We start from the raw sequence: 17,713 nt of genomic DNA on the forward strand, positions 1-17,713 counted from the left end.
TGCCTCTTTCCATGCCCCGTTTGATTCTCACAACCGCTCTCTGAGGCCACTGGGGAGACTGCGGCTCAGAGAGGTGAAGTAACTTGCCCAAGGTCACACAGCAAGTCAGCAGCACAGCTGGGGCTTGCCTGGGTGGTCTGGCTCCCAGGCCATGCCTTAAGCCCTGGGCACACCACCCCCCCACAGCAGAGAAGTGTTTCTCTTCTTTCCTCCCCTCCGCAGGGACCAGCCCCACTTTATGTCCACAGAGGTGTTCTTTTTTTTTTTTTTTAATGTTTTTATTTATTTTTGAGACAGAGCATGAGCGTGAGCAGGGGAGGGGCAGAGAGAGAGGGAGACACAGAATCCGAAGCAGGCTCCAGGCTCTGAGCTGTCAGCACAGAGCCCGACGTGGGACTCGAACTCCCGAGCCATGAGATCATGACCTGAGCCGAAGTCGGACGCTTAACCGACTGAGCCACCCAGGCGCCCCGGTGTTCCCATTTTTAAATGGTGGCATCTAATTCAAAATTTAAAAAAATACCTCGTATACCAAGAGAGGAAGAGACACACAGAGGCAGACAGAGAGAGAGAAAACAACACAACCCCTCCCTCCCCCCAAAATAACAACAAAATCTCAGAAACTTGTTTTTAGGCCAGTCTGCAACTTCTGACTTAACCTGTTCCACTTCCTTTGCCTGCACAGCAGCCCCATTTGGGGAGAAGGGGAGGCCCAGAGAGGTGAGAGCGTTTGCCCAAGACGACGGGGGGCCAGCGTGGGGCTGGGGGCCAGACCCCAACCTCAGCCTTCCAAGCTTTACCCACGACCTTCCCCCTACCAGCCTCCTCCCCAGGCCCCAGCCCAAGTGGGTCGGACCTTATTTTCAAGGCCGGCTCCTGGACTTTAAAGAGAAAGAAAACTCATTGCAGTCTGATGCTGAAGGCCAAGGTCAGCATGACACATCTCAAATGCTCAGTGACCGTCCCTGGATTCCAACAGAGCAGTTTCTAAAGGGCATGTCTGCCAGAGTCATTTTTAAATTGACGGGGACTAGAGCCTTGCAGAACTCTGGGGGCAACAAGGCATTGTCAGAAACCCTTCCGGTGATAATTTGTCCACTTGTGAGCTCGGAAGAGAAGGGCTCATTTCTCTGGGCCCAGCTTGTCAGCCTGATACACCCACACTTACTGAGGACCTACGGGGTACCCGAAACCAGACCAGGAGGCTTTGCAGCCATGGTCTCATTTAACTTGTCCAGAAAACGTGTTACGATTGGTGGTAGCATTGATTCCATTTTTTAGCCAAAGAGACTGAGCTCAGGGAGGTTACAGAAACGCCCAAGCTCAAATCCAGGCTTTTTGGACCCTCAAGTCCAGGCCCCTTCCCCCCCTAGCAAGGCATCTACCTGGAAGTGGTGGAGAGATTGCCTTCTTTGCAGAGGTCTGTCTGGGGGCCACAGCAGAGGCTGGGGTGGTCAGGGAAGGCTTCTTGGAGGCGGTGACCTTATATGAAGAAAGAAGGTGTATTAGTTTCTCATTGCTGTTGTGTGACAAATTAGCACAAACCTAATGACTGGAGGTCAGAATTCCAAATGAACCTTAGGGAGGCCAAAATCAATCCAGGCTAATGTCCCCATCTCAAGATCATAATCACATCTGCAAAGTCCCTTCTGTCCGTGTAAGATAACATAGTCACAGGTTGGGGAAATTAGGATGTGGGTATCTTTGCAGGCCATTATTCAGCGGACCCCAGGAGAGGACAACACTTTGAGGGCCGGGCCCATGCCTGAGGCACGGGAGGGCATGGAATGTTCAGCACAGAGACAGAGCATAAGCAAGGGGTTAGAGGTGGGAGGGGCTGATTAGGCCCCACGCGTCAAGGGCACTGAATTCCGCGTTGGCGCATTTGAACTTCATCTTTTTTTTTTTTGAACTTCGTCTTCTAGAGCAGTGCTTTCCTCACACTTGGACGGCTGCGGATCTGGTGAAAATGCACACACCTTGAGTCAGTAGGTCTGGGTGGGGTCTGAGAATCCTCGTTTATCACAGGCTCCCAGGGGCTGCAGGTGCCGCTGGTAGGCTAGTGAGGCTTTAGAAAAGGATGGTTCTAGAAAAGATGGTGATGCAGAAAACAGTCCCCCCCCCCCCCGCCAGGCTCCGTGTTTCCAGAGCATCACCCCGGTTGGCATTTGAATGGCATTCTCTTCCCAAACTCTGTGTTACCCAACATTTTTGCACATCTTCTGAGAGCGGCCGCTGAGGATGGTCACCCTGACCTCCAGTCCAAACCTGAAAGGTTCTGTCTGACTCATCGAAGGAAGATTCCCAGTGTCGTGACTTTGGCAACTCACTAGCCTTCTCAGGCCTTCGTGGAAAGGATGTGGGCTGGGGCGGACAAGATGACTCTCGGGAACAGCTCTCAGATCTGTGCTCTTGAGTCCCGTGTAACAATGTGGGCATATTTTTAGAGCTGAATTGTCTCTCCTTTTAATCTAACTCTTTGAAAATTGGCACCTTCATGTGTGGGGTGGCGTGGTATTTGCTGGAACTTCCCCTGTCCCTGAGCAAGGGGACAGCTGAGGCTTTGCCGGATAGTTCACTCCTACATGGAGATATATCAGCGAGGACCGTGCAGGGTCTTAAAATGTTGCTTGGCTGCAGAGCGTCAGGGACGGAAATGGCTTTAGACCTCGTTGCACAGGGGGCTGTAAACTCAAAGGCTCAAGAGAGCTAGACGGGAGCCAAGGGTGATGGGCACTGCGGAGGGTCTGTGCCGACTCAGAAGTACGTGTCCTGTTTGAGGGGGAGCAGCCCCAGCTCAGCCCCGCAGCCCTTGTATGAGGATGCGGGTCCGGCACGGCTGTATCCACCCGTCTTGCAAGCGCATCCAGAAACCTGGATGAAATTTTATGTGAAGGCTCCTATTTTTAAATGTTGATAATGAATTCAGATATTTTTAAAATACTGTGTGGGCCAAACAAGACATTTTTGTGGGCTGGATTCGGCCTGTTGGCAGCTTGTTGGAGCATCCACTTGTTTCACCGGGAGGGAAACTGAGGCCCGCAGAGGCACCTTCGGAAGGCCCCACGGCGCCGGCTGGAACTCAGGGCTGCTGACACGCGGTGCAGTCACCTTCCTGTGGTCTTTTGCGGCCGCTCTTCTTCGGGGAAGCCCCTTTCCATGCCCCTCCCCCAAACCTCATTCCCTGCACCTCTCAGAGGGTCACCCTGCTTCCCAGTCTCACAACAGCAAGCAGCCTGGCAGGTGGAAGCCCCCCCACCCCCACCCGCCACCACCACCACCACCGCTGCCCCCAATCTGCCCTCAACCTGCTTTGTGACATGGGCATGTCCTAAGTCCTCACCGGGCTAACTTCTCATCTGCAGATGGAGGGCTCAGCGACCCCTGGAGTCTGTCCCGAGGCCTCTGGCCTTCTCCTCCCAGCCCCTGAGCGTCCCGGAGCCTGAGCGTATTGACATTTCGCAAACAGCAGCTGTCATGAAGCCGTTTGCAGCCTCAGAGGTCCTGGCCTGCGTCATTTACACGATTTCACGTGCTGGGTCTCAGGGGGCGTGTCGCCGAGCCCAGAGCCAGCAGCCACTGCGCCATACCTTATTGATTTGACATATTAGACTGATGGATTTGGGCGGGGGGGGGGGGATGTTTTCTCTTGAAATGCCGTGGTGCCTTGGGATTTCATCTGATTTTGCAACAATTCCCCTCTGCTCCCCAGAAGGGTTTTATTTGTCCAGTGACTGAGATGTGCCGGTTCTAGGCTGCCTACTCCTTGGTCACATCCTACGGGACTAACAATGACGATGACAATAATAGTAACAGCTCACGCTTATATAACACCTGCTGTGCGCCAGGCACTGCCCTAAGCACTTTGCTCATCAATTTACTCGCTTTGTCCTCACGTTGCCTGCAAACTGGGTGCTATATCTATCCCCGATTTTCCAACGAGAAAACCGGTTCAGTGGGAGCACGTCACTTGCCCAAGCGTCCCAGGCAGTGCCTGGCAGAGCCGGGGATCAACCCAGGTGGCCCAGCCCGGGGCCGTGATCTTCACACTTGTTGCCCCGCCCCCACTTATAATTATTCTAATCGCCCATAATTATACTTAGCGGTAAGCGACGGTAACACTTAGCTCTTTTGAATACTTCCCAAGTGTCAGGCTTGCGCGATTTATAGATAGTGTCTCACTTCATGCTCAGGACAAGCCTGTTATGCCCATTTCTCAAATGAGGAAACCGAGGGACAGAGTCGGATGAGGCCTCTGGCCAAGGCTGTAGATGTAAGACACGGTTCCCACCCGTGATTTCCCACTCAGCCAGACGGGCCCTGGAAACTATCTTGGCAAGGGAGGGACTGGGGCGAAAGGGAATTTGTTCTTGCAAACCCATCAATTCCATCAATGGAGGGTCAGGGTTGATGTTATGAAGCTGTTTTTTAAAAAGGCAGAAAGTGCAGCTAACGGGATTAGCTGTCACCCCACGGGCCCTGTACCTGATGAGAAGCCATTTCATTTCTTCTGCCCCGGGAGGTCACCGGTTCTCAGCTGCAAATCGAGCCTTTCGTGCCAAGTTTCAGAGACCTGACACAATCATCTGTGTGATTACTGAGGCTTTCCGGGCGTCACCAAGGCAAGACCCCACCGTCCCGGCCAGAGGCTGCCAGCCCACTGTCCTTTCTGACTTCCTTTAGTCACACGGGTGTGCCTCCATAACACGAATCGTGACGAGCACCGATTGCCAGCCAGGCCCTGTGTGGCGGTTCCAATGTTTTGTCATTCGAGTTCTACCTTCTCTCTATCTCTGTGTGCCAGACGCCAACATCTGCCGGCTGGCACGGGCTCCGTCTTTTTCTGAAGTCGACTCACTTTCTTGTACAAACATTCGGAAGGGAACTTTGGATCAGTGGTGCTTGTGCTTGAGGGTGCGTCAGCGTCACCTGGAGAGCTCGTTACAACATACATGGGTCTGGAGGCCCAAGGGTTAGCATCCCGTGTTCCTGTGTGCCTGCTACAGGTTGGGGGCCACACGGAGAATGCTGGCTCAGATCTCTGCTCTAACTGGACCCCTTGCCATAAAACGCGATGTGTTAGGGAGGGCCCCTGCAGGAATCAGAATCCCCCAGATAGGGGGCGCTTTAATGAAAAAGTCCACATAGAGGCACGGGAAGGGCTAAGAGCATCTGAGGCCCCCAAAAGCTGGCAACAGAGGGGAGCTGTTAGCACCAGCCTTGGCGGGGGGAGGAGAAAGGGTGGGAACAGTGTGAAAGCCGCAGATGCTTGGATCCCACAAACTTGGGATGGAGCCTCTACCAGAGAAGGGGCTCCAGACAGGGAGCAGGGCAGAGAGAAAACAATCAGACCTTCCTCCTCCCACCCTCTGATTTCTAGCTGGTGCTCCTCATTGCTCAGCCAGAGGGCTGGGGAGTCTGGGGGTGCAGTCCCAAGGAGTCAGGCCCCTGAGGCCCAGAGCCGGGCACAGAAGGGCGGAGAGCAGTGGCTGGGGGAGGGCGGGAGAGGAGCGGGGCTGAAGGAAATTGTCAAAATGTCCTTCAAGTCTGCCTGGGACCTGCTGAAGATTCTGTGAGCCCTCTCCCAGTTTTAAATAATTAACAAGTGGTAGAAAGGTGTTAAGGACACATTAGCACCAAACAGAGGCTCTTTTGATCGAGGTGATAGGATTTATAAAAATAACAGAGAAGTGAATAGCTTTTTCACTTTTTGACTCCGACAATCCAGTGTACCGCCACCTCTCCCCCGGGGGGAAACACAGACGTGTAGATGGCACCCCCCAGTGTTAACTCACTTGGGGTACTTAGCAGCTCACATCAGGCATCCGTTGGGGGGTTGCAGCTGGGGGAGGACGGGGATGTCAACCCCCTAGTCCAGCAGGCGGGTGACGGTTGGAGGGTGGGCAGGCACTGGAGCGGAGCGGTCCGCGTGCTGGCAGGTGGCAGTGTGCACAGAAGTGTTGGGGCAGGGGCCGCTGGGCTCCCATGGTGTTTGTCGCCTTCACGGCTCTCTGCCCTGCCCCTCCCCTTGAGTATTCATGTTCCCGTGGATCAACCTCCCCCCCTTTTCTTTCTTGCTCCACATACTTTGCACGAGCATGTCAACCGCTCTCGGGCTACCGTCTCTCTGGCAATCAGAGTAGACATTTATTGCGTACCCATGATTTGCCAAGGTCCGCACCCCTCCGCCTGAGCTCCAGCTACCCCCTGGACATCCCGTTGGAGGTCCTGCAGTGGATGTGGAACCTCATTGTCTGCCTGCCTTAGCGTTACCTCATTCTCCGTGCAAAGCATCACATCTGCTCAGCTGCCCAGGCGGGACACGTGGCCCCACCATGGTCAGAGCCCACAGAGCCCGTGCGTCAGGAGTTATCAGGTTTTCCACTTGTCCTCACCCCCAATGTTGCCGTGGCAGACCCCCCCCCCATCCTTCTAGAGAGGGCCTCCTGACAGGTGTCCTTTCCTTGCTAAGACCCTTAGGTCCCCACTTGCCTCAGCAGCATGGGCCAAGCCCACCTTCCACGGCCTGGTTTCTGGCATCCTCAAGACCTGTCTGCTCTTCCTCGGGACCTCCTTCCCCCCGACATCTGGTGGCCAGCTGGCCTCAGGATCGCTGGGGACTGAAATCCACTCTCTCCCCCATCCCACTCAGTGGCCACCCCCTTGCAGGAGCTCTGGCTCAGGAATTGTTTGGGATGCTGGAGAGCATGTAGGTAAGAGCCATGGCCAGGGAACCCCGTGCCCTCAGACCCAGACGGGCCCCTCTGACCAGCCCAAGAGCGGGGAATGATATGATTTCAAGGTGGCTACTCTAGCCTGCCAGCTTATAGCCATGATGAATCCTGGAGTCAGAGAGGCCTGGGTTTGAACCCAGACTGTACCACTATCTGGCTGTGTAGACTAGTTGCTTAGTCCCTCCGAACCTAAGTTTACTCCTCTGTAAAAGATGAGAATTTTCCGAGAATTTTGCTTGTTTGCTTCATTCACTAAACAGTACGTATTGGATGTCCCTAGGACATTCCCAGTGGAAGGAACAATCTTATAAAGGCAGAGATGTGGGAAGGACATGTTTGACAGGTTTGGAGAACAGAAAAGGTGAAGATCAGGACTCTGTTGTAAGTGATAGAAATTCCACCTCAAACCAGCTAGGCAAAGACAAGGAATTCATCGGTTCATGTGATTGAAAGAACAAATGATGGGATGCTTCAGGCACGGCTGGATCCAGGGGCTCAAACAGTATCAGGCTCAAACTACCTCGTCAGGTTTTAGGAGGATGGGGGAAAGAACACATGTGAATGCTAGTGTCTGAGATCAGATTTCCTAGAAGCAGACACCGAGGTGAGGATTCACGTTCAAGGCGTTTATAAAGGAAATGCCCCGGGGGAGAGTGGTAGGGAAACTGGGGGAGGCAGGGCAGGGAAATCAATCTGGAGAGAGTAAGAAGCCTAAGTAACCCTAGCCAGGCGTTGGGGATGCTAGTGCCTGGTTCTCCATGGTTAAACTTACTTATTTTCTAAGCATCTCAGCCCCTGACGCCAACCTTACCTCTCAGCCTATCTGACAGAGCAGAGCTGGATACTGTTGGGAAGGGAGGCGGGGGTAGGGGGTGGAGTGGGGTGGAAGCCTGGCCTGGGGCCCACGAGGGCAAAGATGAGAGCAACCCCCCCCCCGGGAGAGTAGGGGTGCTTCGGGAGAGGCACTGAGTCAGTAAGCAGCACGGTGGTGAGGGGCGGCCTCCTCAAGCCACCAGGCCAACAGCAGCTGGAGGTGAAGCCTGCTGGGAGGGAGGCCAGGCCTCCGCGGGAGCTGCCACCCTCCTGGCGAGGCTCAGCTCGCCCCACATCTCCTGCCTTCCTCCCTGCTGCCTCGGTGGGCCTCGGGCCAGAGAAGGGCCTCAGAGACTATGCGTGTGCCAAGCCAGGGGGTGTTTTAACAACATCCAGGCTGCCAGGAGCACATTATTCTCTTACAGAAATCCAAGGGATTGCCCAGGAGATGTGATATTTTTGTAGCCAAAGAAAAAAAGGGGGGGGGGAGAAAAAAAGAATTTCTCCACAGCTCTCAAAGCCCGTTGTGCTAGGAATGATAGTGGGTGTTTCAGAATCTGGATTCTTTGTCAGGGAGCAGATAAGGACCGAGAATTTTCTGTTTGTTTGCTTCATTCACTAAATAGTACATATTGGATGTCCCTAGGACATTCCCAGTGGAAGGAACACTCTTATAAAGGCTGAGATGTCGGAAGGACATGTTTGACAGGTTTGGAGAACAGAAAAGGTGAAGATCAGGACTCTTTGTTGTAAGTGATAGAAATTCCACCTCAAACCAGCTAGGCAAAGACAAGGAATTCATTGGTTCATGTGATTGAAAGAACAAATGATGGGACGCTTCAGGCACGGCTGGATCCAGGGGCTCAAACAACGTCATAGGACACAATCTTCCTCTATCTCAGCTTTGCCTTCCTTGGCATTGTCTCTGCTCTCAGGAAGGCCCTTGCCACTTGGTGACTCAGTCAGTTTCATCCTTCCACTCCCCCAGGCTCAAACCCAGTAGAAAGGAGTTTTCTCCACCAATAGGTCCGGCAAAAGTCCAGCGGCTGACTCTCATTGAACTGACTTGGGTCATATGTCCATCTCTGACTGGCCAGGCTTTGTCCATAGTCCCTTCTGTAAAGCGGGGGCCTCGCTCACTGATTAGTGTGGTTTGGAAGGTAAGTCATGTGAGGTTACATTTTCCACTGGCCACCCTTTTCCTCAGAAATTATATCTGCTCCCACAATTGTATTTCTCCCTCTTGACTCTGTCTCCTGCCTTGACCTCCCTCAAGCACTCCTGGGCTCCATTTCCAGGGGATCATGGTGGGGACATGTTCCGCCCATACAACAATGATACTATCGCACAAATTGAGCCCTCACTAGATGCTAAGCACAAGCTCTTTTCATTGCTGTGCAAATGCATCCTCACAGCATGACAGTAGTATGAAATAGGCGTTATTTTTATCTTTGTTGTATAGGTAAAGAAACTGAGGCATAGAGAGGTTCACTCCTGAACCAATGACTAGAGTCATAGGGGTTATGAAGCTCTGACTGGCTACACGGGAGTCATGTGCCCAATCATGGAGCCAGCTGCAATTGAATTGCACAGACTGGGAGAAGAAAGGGACTCCCCAGTGAAAGGATTGTAGTCAGAAGGGAGGGATAAAGTGGGAAAAACAGAGAATGCCCCCTAAACTAGGGGGCAAATGATGGCAGCCGAATTTTGGAAAAAACTGGGGGGCAGAGGGAGCTGTGGAGGCTCAGGGAATGTAAACATTTGAACAGCCAAACCACTGAAAGGATAGAGGGGCAGCCGGCATTCAGGAAGAGCTGGAACCAGGCACTCACGCTGTCATAAGGCTCAGGTTCTCAGGGCGCCTGGCTGGCCCAATTGGAAGAGCTTGCGAACCGCCCCCCCCCCCCCCCCCCGTGAGTTCAAGCCCCACCTTGATCTTTTTTTTTTTTTAAACAAGTAAGATGACTGGGGCATCTGGGTGGCTCAGTCAATTGAGCCACCGATTTGGGCTCAGGTCAGGATCTCATGGTTCATGGGTTTGAGCCCCACGCGGGGCTCTGTGTTGACAGCTCAGAGCCTGGAGCCTGCTTCACATTCTGTGTCTCCCCCTCTCTCTCTCTCTCTGCCCCTGCCTTGTTCGGCTTTGTCTCGCTCTCAAAAGTAAATAAACATTAAAAATAAATAAGATTACTTAAATAAATCAACTTAAAAAAAAAAAAAGGCTCACACCCCGATTTGACACACACACCCCCCCCCCCCCCCCCCCCCCGTCTATTTCGGTGCTTCCGAGCACGCGGATTGCTACAGGGCAGGACTTTGATTGGCCAATTCTAGGCCACGTGATCAAACCCGACCAATCGGCTCTGCCCAGGAAGACCGGGCCGCTTTAGGACACCGCGGGTCCCGGGGAGAGTCGCGAGGTTGAAGCTGTGGCCACGGGAGTAGCAGTTTCTAGAAAAAAAAGTGGAGTAGGGTACAGGGCCGATAGAAATGTAGGGGTGCGCTCCTAGCTGCGGGTGACAGAGAACTTGGCCCCGAAAGCTTCGACGGTGGGGAAGCCCTCGGGGCTGGTGATTGGCCCAGTGGTGTCACCACTGCTCAGCAACTACAGTGGCAGCTTCATCTTAAGGCGGGTACCCTCCTGGCCATCAGGTGGCTCCCTGGCGCAGCCATCTACCAGGTGCGAAGAGAAAGTGTGACCGGGACGCAGGTTCCTCCCTCCCGTCAGAACGGGCCCACAGAGGGGTCGCACGCCACTGCCCACCAGTGAGCGTCACCGGGGTGGGGGAGGGGGCGCTGGTCTCCACCAACTTAGGTTTGGGCACCTGCGCCAGGCCTGGTGCGGAGGACGGGAGGCCGTGATCAGCTGTGCCACGGGGACCCACCCTGGAACCGCGGCCCTTGCTCCAACAATTCGGACCCCCGCCGCGGGGCGTGGTGTGGAAGGTACACGGGGCAGGGTCACCCTGCGGCGTCCCTCATCTCACGGCCGCTCTGCCTCTGTCGTGCAGGGGTCCTGTGGCTGTCGGTGGTGTCCGAGGTGCTGTACATCCTCCTGCTGGTGGTCGGCTTCAGCCTCATGTGTCTCGAGCTCTTCCACTCCAGCAATGTCATCGACGGGCTCAAGCTCAACGCCTTCGCAGCTGTCTTCACGGTGCTGTCCGGTAAGGCGGAGGGCCTCTGGCGGTGGGGCCTAACCCTGGACCTCCGGCAGAGCGGAACGTGGGTGCTGGAGCCGCCCCCGGGCCGAGTCCTGGCTGTTCCCACCGGGTGACCTTGCGCCCATCACTCCGCTGCTCTGAGCCTGCGCGTTACGGTTTTAAAACGGGATTTGCGTGCTCGCGTACTCATTCAGTGGTTGTTGAATATCGTGTGCCAGGTACCGTGCTAACAATAAGGACTGGGGCTTTCCTAACGGAGGGACCGTTCCAGAGCCCGTGGAGTTTAACAGGTGTGGGAGAGAGAGGTGGGTTAGCCTGACGTGTATTCAAGGGATGACCACCCCACGCCCTCGTGGCGGACTGTGTTTGTGGGACAGGGCACAGGGAGGTGGTGTATTGGCATGAGTGGATGATGGTGTCTTCCATAGAGACATGAAGGGGGGGCCCGTTTTGGGGTGGCCCGCACATCACTCATCTGCTTTGGCTTATTTGCCTTTGAGACAAACGTGTGGAAGCTGGAGGGGAGCAAACACATCTAGAAGCTCAGCTACTAGTGTGGGGTGGGCAGAGACGGTGCGTAAAGGCCACAGAGCCAGGGGTTTTGGGGGCTTTAGGGGGAACAGGACGGTCAGGACATTGTGACTCAGGGAGCCGGAGACAGAAGACTCCAAGAAAAGGCCATTGGATTAGGTGGCCAGGAGCCCAGAGTTGGTTCAGCAATTCCAGGTCACGAGGGGTTAAGCACGGAATGTGCCAGAGAGGAGTAAAAGGAGCCTCCAAACCATAACTTCAGCAGCCTGACAGATAGAGTGGTGGCTTGGCTGTGCAAGACATCTGTTCCTAAAAAGCCAAGTGTAAATTGAATTTCTATAAATCTAATCCTATTCTTCATGCGTTGGAAGAAGCCTCTATTTAATGAAACCGAAACGAGGCACCTTTTGGTAAGGGACATAATCTCCCCCTAACTGAAGTATGTGTGTACAACAGAGGGGTCCCTCAAAGATTGAGAGCTGCATCCAAGAGATTACAGCACGCTCCGCAGATGAAAACACGCGTGACTTGGCGTTCTCAGGATGTGGAAATCTGACCATCATAGCAAAAGAAAGAAAAGAGAAAGAGAGTGATCGTCATCGCCAAGGGTCGGTTTTGGTTCCTAGCTCTTGGGCCGAGGACGATTCTGGACCTGTGTGTCCTGTTTGGGGGTGGAGTGGGGATGGGCGGGGTGGGGCATGAGACTTGGAAAAAAACCGAAGAGTTTGCTTGACGGACAGCTTGGGGAAGACAGTGCAGATAGAGGGAACAGCATGGACAAGGGTGGCATATTGTGGAAACCTTGAGTAGTTCAGAATGACAGGAAGGCAGAGTAGGGAGAGCACAATTGACAGATGAAATCGGACAGCTGGGTGAGGGTCTTGGTGCTTTGCGGTGATCCTTAGATGTTACCATGTAGCTGACCGCGCTGAGAATCCAGAGCAGAGGGGGATAACGGTCAGGTTTGCATTTCGGGGTGAGGGTTCGGGCTGTGGCGTGGGCAGAGCAGAGCAAGGGTGGAGGTGAGGAGACCGGCCCAGAGGTGAGAAAAGATGAGGCCCCACCCGGGTACGGGGGCAGGGGGAACACGGGACACGGGCACACACACCCTCCAGCTAGGAGGCGAAGTCAGGAGAGCCGGGTGGGCCCGGAAGACAGAGAACCCAGGTCAGCTGCCTAGTTTGGAATCCACACAGTCCGGGGGGTCCATGAGCCTGGTGGGGAAGAAGTTCCATCTGTAGTTCTCTAACTTGTAACGGACACTTAGGCTGTCCCTCAAATGTGAGTGGAGGCAACAGAACCCTGTAGGGGGCAGTAGCTATGACATAGTCACCAATAATCATCTATATTTTTCCTATCGCGCTGTCGTTGGGGCAGATACCCTGAAATGCCTTCATTCAAAAGTGTGATAATGCCAGAGCTTCTGCTGCATCTTGTTACCTCGCGCGTTAACGAAGAAGCACATATATTCCCATGCCACGAACTTATTTGAATGTTTCGCTAACTAGATTTCCATACAAGGGGTTTGCTTTATAATCCCACGTATTTTATTTCGTGTATCCGGAGACGCTATTCTCAGGAGGGACCTAGAGGTCCAGATGGCCAGAGCCCCTGATCTTGTGTCCCGTGGCTGGCATCTGGGCAGGGACGGGATGGGCCCGGACCCCCAAGATGGGGAAGGTGGGAAAAGCAGGTAGTGGGGGTGATGGATCCGATCTGAGCAGGTGGAGTGTGATGTGCTGTGAGGTGTCCAGTCTCCTCTCTCTTGTTAGCGGCTTCACCTTTTCTTTCCTCTCCCCACTGCAAGCATCGAAGAGTCCCCTTATCCCGGGCACCCAGCCCTCCCCCTCAACCTGCTCGTTCCAGTCACAGAACAAAAGCGGGTGGGCGGCCCAAGGCAACCATCCCCAAGTCTTCAAGCAGACCTCTCTTGGGGTAGGAGGTGGGGGCTCCTTCCCCTGCCTCAAAGGGCTCATCAAAGCTTTCACCCCTCAAAAAGCCTGCCCCCAGAGGCCCACTGCTGAAGAAAATAAGATTGTCTTCAGTAATTTCAGACACATAAACAATACAGGGCTCAGGGAGGTTAATTGACTTGCCCAGGGTCACACAGCTGGTCAGTTACGGAGCCAGGATTAAACCCAGCTCCTGCTGGCTTCAAAGCCCCGTGCTCTTTTCATAGGATCCGAGCTGCAGGGGTGACCGGGCTGGAGGGAGAAGACTTTTAAGTCTTCAGAAAACAGTAACTAAGAAGCATGTGTGAGCCAGCTGACGTCATGAGACAGAAGTAGCAAGTGGTGGAGAGAAAGGATTTTGTATTCACGCCTGGGAGAAGATGAGTTGGGGGGGGGGGGCAACAGGACACCAAGAGAGGGCTGCGTGGCCCTGGAGCCCCTGGCCTTTCCGGAGCCCCCTGAGAACAGGGTAAGGGGTGGGGAGGGGCCCAGAGGAGGGGGGTGACCTTCAGGTTTGCTCTGATGGGAGGAAAAGGAGTGTGCAAGCCCCGTGACCAAGTCCTCTGATGCTGCCAGCCCAGCTTATGCCGAGGGGTCTTCAGCCCAAGGTCAACACCTTCTATGGTAGACGGGAAAGCAGAACTGGGGCAGCCCCTACTGTACCCAGTTATTATGATCAATTATTATAATGAACCAAGTGATTATGATCCATGGTAATAGCCAGTGCCGGCCGAGGTGCCACCGTGCACTGGCACGGGGTTCAGCCTGCCCACACGTGTTAGCATCTTTACCCCTCACGGTGCCCTTGCAGGGGAGGGTCTGACCCTGCGTGTGTTCTGCAGATGGGAATGCTGACTTGCCTGCAGTCACATAGCTGCTAGGCTGTTGGACCCCCAGCCGAGCCTGCCCTATAAAGTGCTTTGAGTAGGGCTTAGCACCTGGGACTCTTGTCGTTATGATTAGCCCCCACTGTTTTCCAATAAGCTGAGGGGCAGATCATGGCCCCAGGGACCAGACCCGCCACAGCCACAGCGAGGCCCAGGGGTTCATGCTCTTCAGCGAAGGGAGGAGCTGGTGACAGGTTCCGGCCAGCGGGGCTGTGTTCCTCGCACAAGGTGGTTGTGCAGACAGGGACGGCCCCTGAGGCCTGGGTGTGGGGGCTGTGGTTGCTGGCCCACTGGCCCAGGGCCTAGGGCTCACAGTACTTTTAGGGCCCCACGAAATGTTTTAATTTTGACTACTTTTCAAATTGGGAGAAAAAAAAAATTAATGTAATAGTAATGAAATTGTAAGAGTGAATCCAGACCGGATCATAATTGTCCTTCTACTGTTGCAGTCATAACATACAAGTTTTACCATTTCTTTTAAAAAAAAATTTTTTTTTTTAATGTTTATTTATTCTTGAGGGAGAAAGAGACACAGAATGTGAGCAGGGGAGGGGCAGAGAGAGAGGGAGACACAGAATCCGAAGCAGGCTCCGGGCTGTCAGCACAGAGCCCAATGTGGGCCTCGAACCTGCGAACCGTGAGATCAGACCTGAGCTGAAGCCGGGTGCTCAACCGACTGAGCCACGCAGGTGCCCCTACCATTTCCTTTATGGAGGAGACAAAAGTGCTTGGGGCCCCTGCACGTCTTGATGTGACCCTGCAGTGGGTCACAGCTTTTCTCGGGCTCTGGGGACTGAGCAAGACCGATTCCGGCACAGGGGGGTGACTCCAGCTAGCAGCGTCCCCTTGCCCAGTCCTGCGACTTCAGCCAAGAGGTGCTGGGAAAGACAGAACTCCCTGTTTCTTTCCCCAGTGACCAGAGTCTTAAACAGCAGAAGGGGTGTGCGACCAGGCTGGAAGATGTCCGTTTTTCCCCAGTCCCTCTGAAAAATGAGACAGATCCACTTGGGAAAAACACAAAGTCATTTGGAGAGTCCCTGCACAGTCGAGCTAACTGTGGGCTTTTAGTAAAAACTGCAGTGGCACAGAAAGAAACGTGGCCAATTCTGGGAAATAATCAGAGCTCGTGCAGAAGCCAGAAGGAGCATTTTGTTAAGTAAGAAGGGAAGGAGATTTTGCAGTAAAACAAACAAATGGCCAAGGTGAGGTTGCTGTTTGGAATTGGGTTTCGGGAGCCATTTTCAGAGCGAGGTATGAATTGAAGAGGGAGCAGCTCCACGGCCTGCGAGGTGGAAATTACAGACAGAGGCTTAGGGACCTTAGAGCTTCTCTTAGTGTGGTGATTTGTAACTTCTTACCATAAACCATCACTTATTATTTTAGGATGAGTTTCTTGATAATTCTTGGGTCTGTGCTAAAAAAGAATCCCACATTAATAACCCCCTCTGTTCAGTCTCCCTGCTCTGGTCAGACCGGGTCTTTTGTCCATAACCTAGAAGCAAGTACTTTTGTGTATTTTTGCATCTAACAATGCAGAGAGTCGAAGTCAGAGAAAAATGTTTTTCCATATTATTAAGGATTCTTTTGCTTGCAAGTGACAAGAACCCAATCGTATTAGCTACCAGAGAAAAGAGGGTGATGATAGAACCCTATTGATTCACGTAATTGAAAAATACAAGGTGGCTGAGCTTCAGGCATGGCTGCATCCAGGTGTTCATGTCATCAGGTATCTATCTATATCTCCAAACTCTGCTTTTTTCTGACTTTGTTCTCAGCTAGGATTTGTCCACGTGGAGAGAAAATGGTCCCGAGCGGCTCCAGGCTCACATAAGATTCCAGAGGTAGAGAGAGGTCCTTTCCAATAGCTCCTACAAAACCTCAAGGAGGATCGTGACTGGACCACAGGCTCATAGACTCATTCCTGAACCGGTCTCCATGCGAGAGAATGCAATACTCCGATTAGGCAGGCCTGGGTCCCTAGCCATACCCATGGCATGGGCTTAGCCATGGACCGAGCAGGATTATTACGCAGTGGTGGACAAGTGGTTGCCCAGACGAACAGGTTGACTGCAAATCCAAATGGCCTGTCAAGCCGGGAGGTCGTCAAGGAGGTCAGCGGTGGGGCTCAAGGACTCAGCCCCAGGAATGGCAGAGGTCTTAATCTGGATTCCTTCAAAGCAGATCCTAAGATGGAGATTTGGGTGCAGGTGGTTTATGTGGAAGGGGATCCCAGGAAGTTCGGCGGGAGAGTGGAGAAGAAGACAGGAAGGGAGGAAAGCCAGTAAAGGGAGAGTTGATGAGCAGGTGGCTGCTGGGGGCCCCTGGGGTTCTGTCCCGCTGGGCCCCTCTGAGTGTGCAGAACGGACCTCGGAACTGTTCACCCAACGAGTGAGAAAGCTAGTTTTACGTGCCGGCTAGCTCCTGTCCGTCACTAGTTAAGAGTCACTCCCAAGGCGGCCTTACCGCAGGCCAGCCTCATTTCTGACCAGCTGACGAATTCGGGGTTCCCACGACCCCCTCGTGCTAGTCCACCGGCACTGCTCACAGAACTCAGGGCAGCGCTATATTTAGGATTACGGTATTGTTGTAAAGGGTGCAGTCGGGGCCGCCGAAGGAAGAGACTCTCAGGGTGGGGTCTGGGAGGGCCTCAGAGGCAGACCCTCCGTGCCCACCTGATTCGGTGGAATCAGTGCACCGTCCCTGTGGCCCAGCAGTGTTGTTCGTGAACCAGGAAGCTCACTGGAGCCTGGGGGCCTGAGTGTTTACTGGGGGCTCATTGCTCGGGCATGATTGATTGGTTGGTATTGAGCCAGCTGAAAGCCCTATGCTCTGATCACAGGTAGGATACCTCTCTCTCTCTCTCCCTCTCTCTCTCTCTCTCCCTCTCTCTCTCTCCCAGCCCCCATCTTCAGTCCTCTCATTCATTAGCAAAACCTCAGGCGTGATCCAATGACTCCTGAATAACAAAGACCCTCCAATTACTCAGGAAATCCCAAGGATTTAGAGTTCCCCTCTCAGAACTGAGGAAGAAGGCCAGTCACATTCTTTATTAAACAGGGGTCTGGGTGGGCCAACTGGAAGCCGTACCGTAGCTGAGTTGTCGCCTGCCTGCAGCCGGGTTTTGTTTGGGCCGACTGGTGGCACCGATCACATTTGAGGCGGGGAGGGGCCTGGACGGTCTCCTCCTATTTGGGACAAGTACCTTAAGCACTTGCAGGAGAGCTGGGCCTGCTTGGCCCGAGGGCTTCCGTGGGGAGTCCTGGAGGGTCTGGGATGCCTCTCTCCAGCTCCCGGTTCCAACCCCTCCTGTGTCCACGAGGTGGTTGATCACAGTATCTGGTCTGAAACCCTTCCAGCCAGAAGTATCCCAGAATCCAGAACTTTCCAGATTTGGGAAGGTAACGTGATACCTAGACCATCTATTACCTAACACTGCAGGGGGGGCTGGGCAGCACCCTGTAAGCAAACACATTCATATTTCTGCATAAAGCCCATGAATATTCATGCTAGGGGGATAAATAAAGGTAGTAGCTTCACATCCATTCAGGTCAGGCCTTCCTGCTGAATGCGTTCAGGCCAAGTCAGATTTCTGTGTCTAAAATGAGTTACAAAGAAGCTTTTGGATTTCAGAATTT

General features: G+C 53.6%; 1 protein-coding gene across 3 annotated transcripts in view; it reads left to right on the forward strand.

Annotated features, from left to right (window-relative positions):
• GSG1L (GSG1 like) overlaps window positions 1-17,713 on the forward strand; it is a 206,915-nt gene that overhangs the window by 119,624 nt on the left and 69,578 nt on the right. For 2 of the 3 annotated variants that reach the window (XM_047087874.1, XM_047087875.1), the window contains exon 3: window positions 10,559-10,711. The exons of the other annotated variant lie outside the window; for it this stretch is intronic. In XM_047087874.1, the coding sequence (XP_046943830.1) occupies window positions 10,559-10,711 (153 nt within the window). The remainder of the gene's footprint in view (window positions 1-10,558; window positions 10,712-17,713) is intronic. 3 annotated transcript variants of the gene reach the window in all.

This window comes from Lynx rufus, unplaced genomic scaffold (genome assembly GCF_022079265.1).
Source record: "Lynx rufus isolate CCGP_SWC_20201006 ecotype Redwood Valley unplaced genomic scaffold, mLynRuf1.p SCAF_23, whole genome shotgun sequence".
NCBI lineage: Eukaryota > Metazoa > Chordata > Mammalia > Carnivora > Felidae > Lynx > Lynx rufus.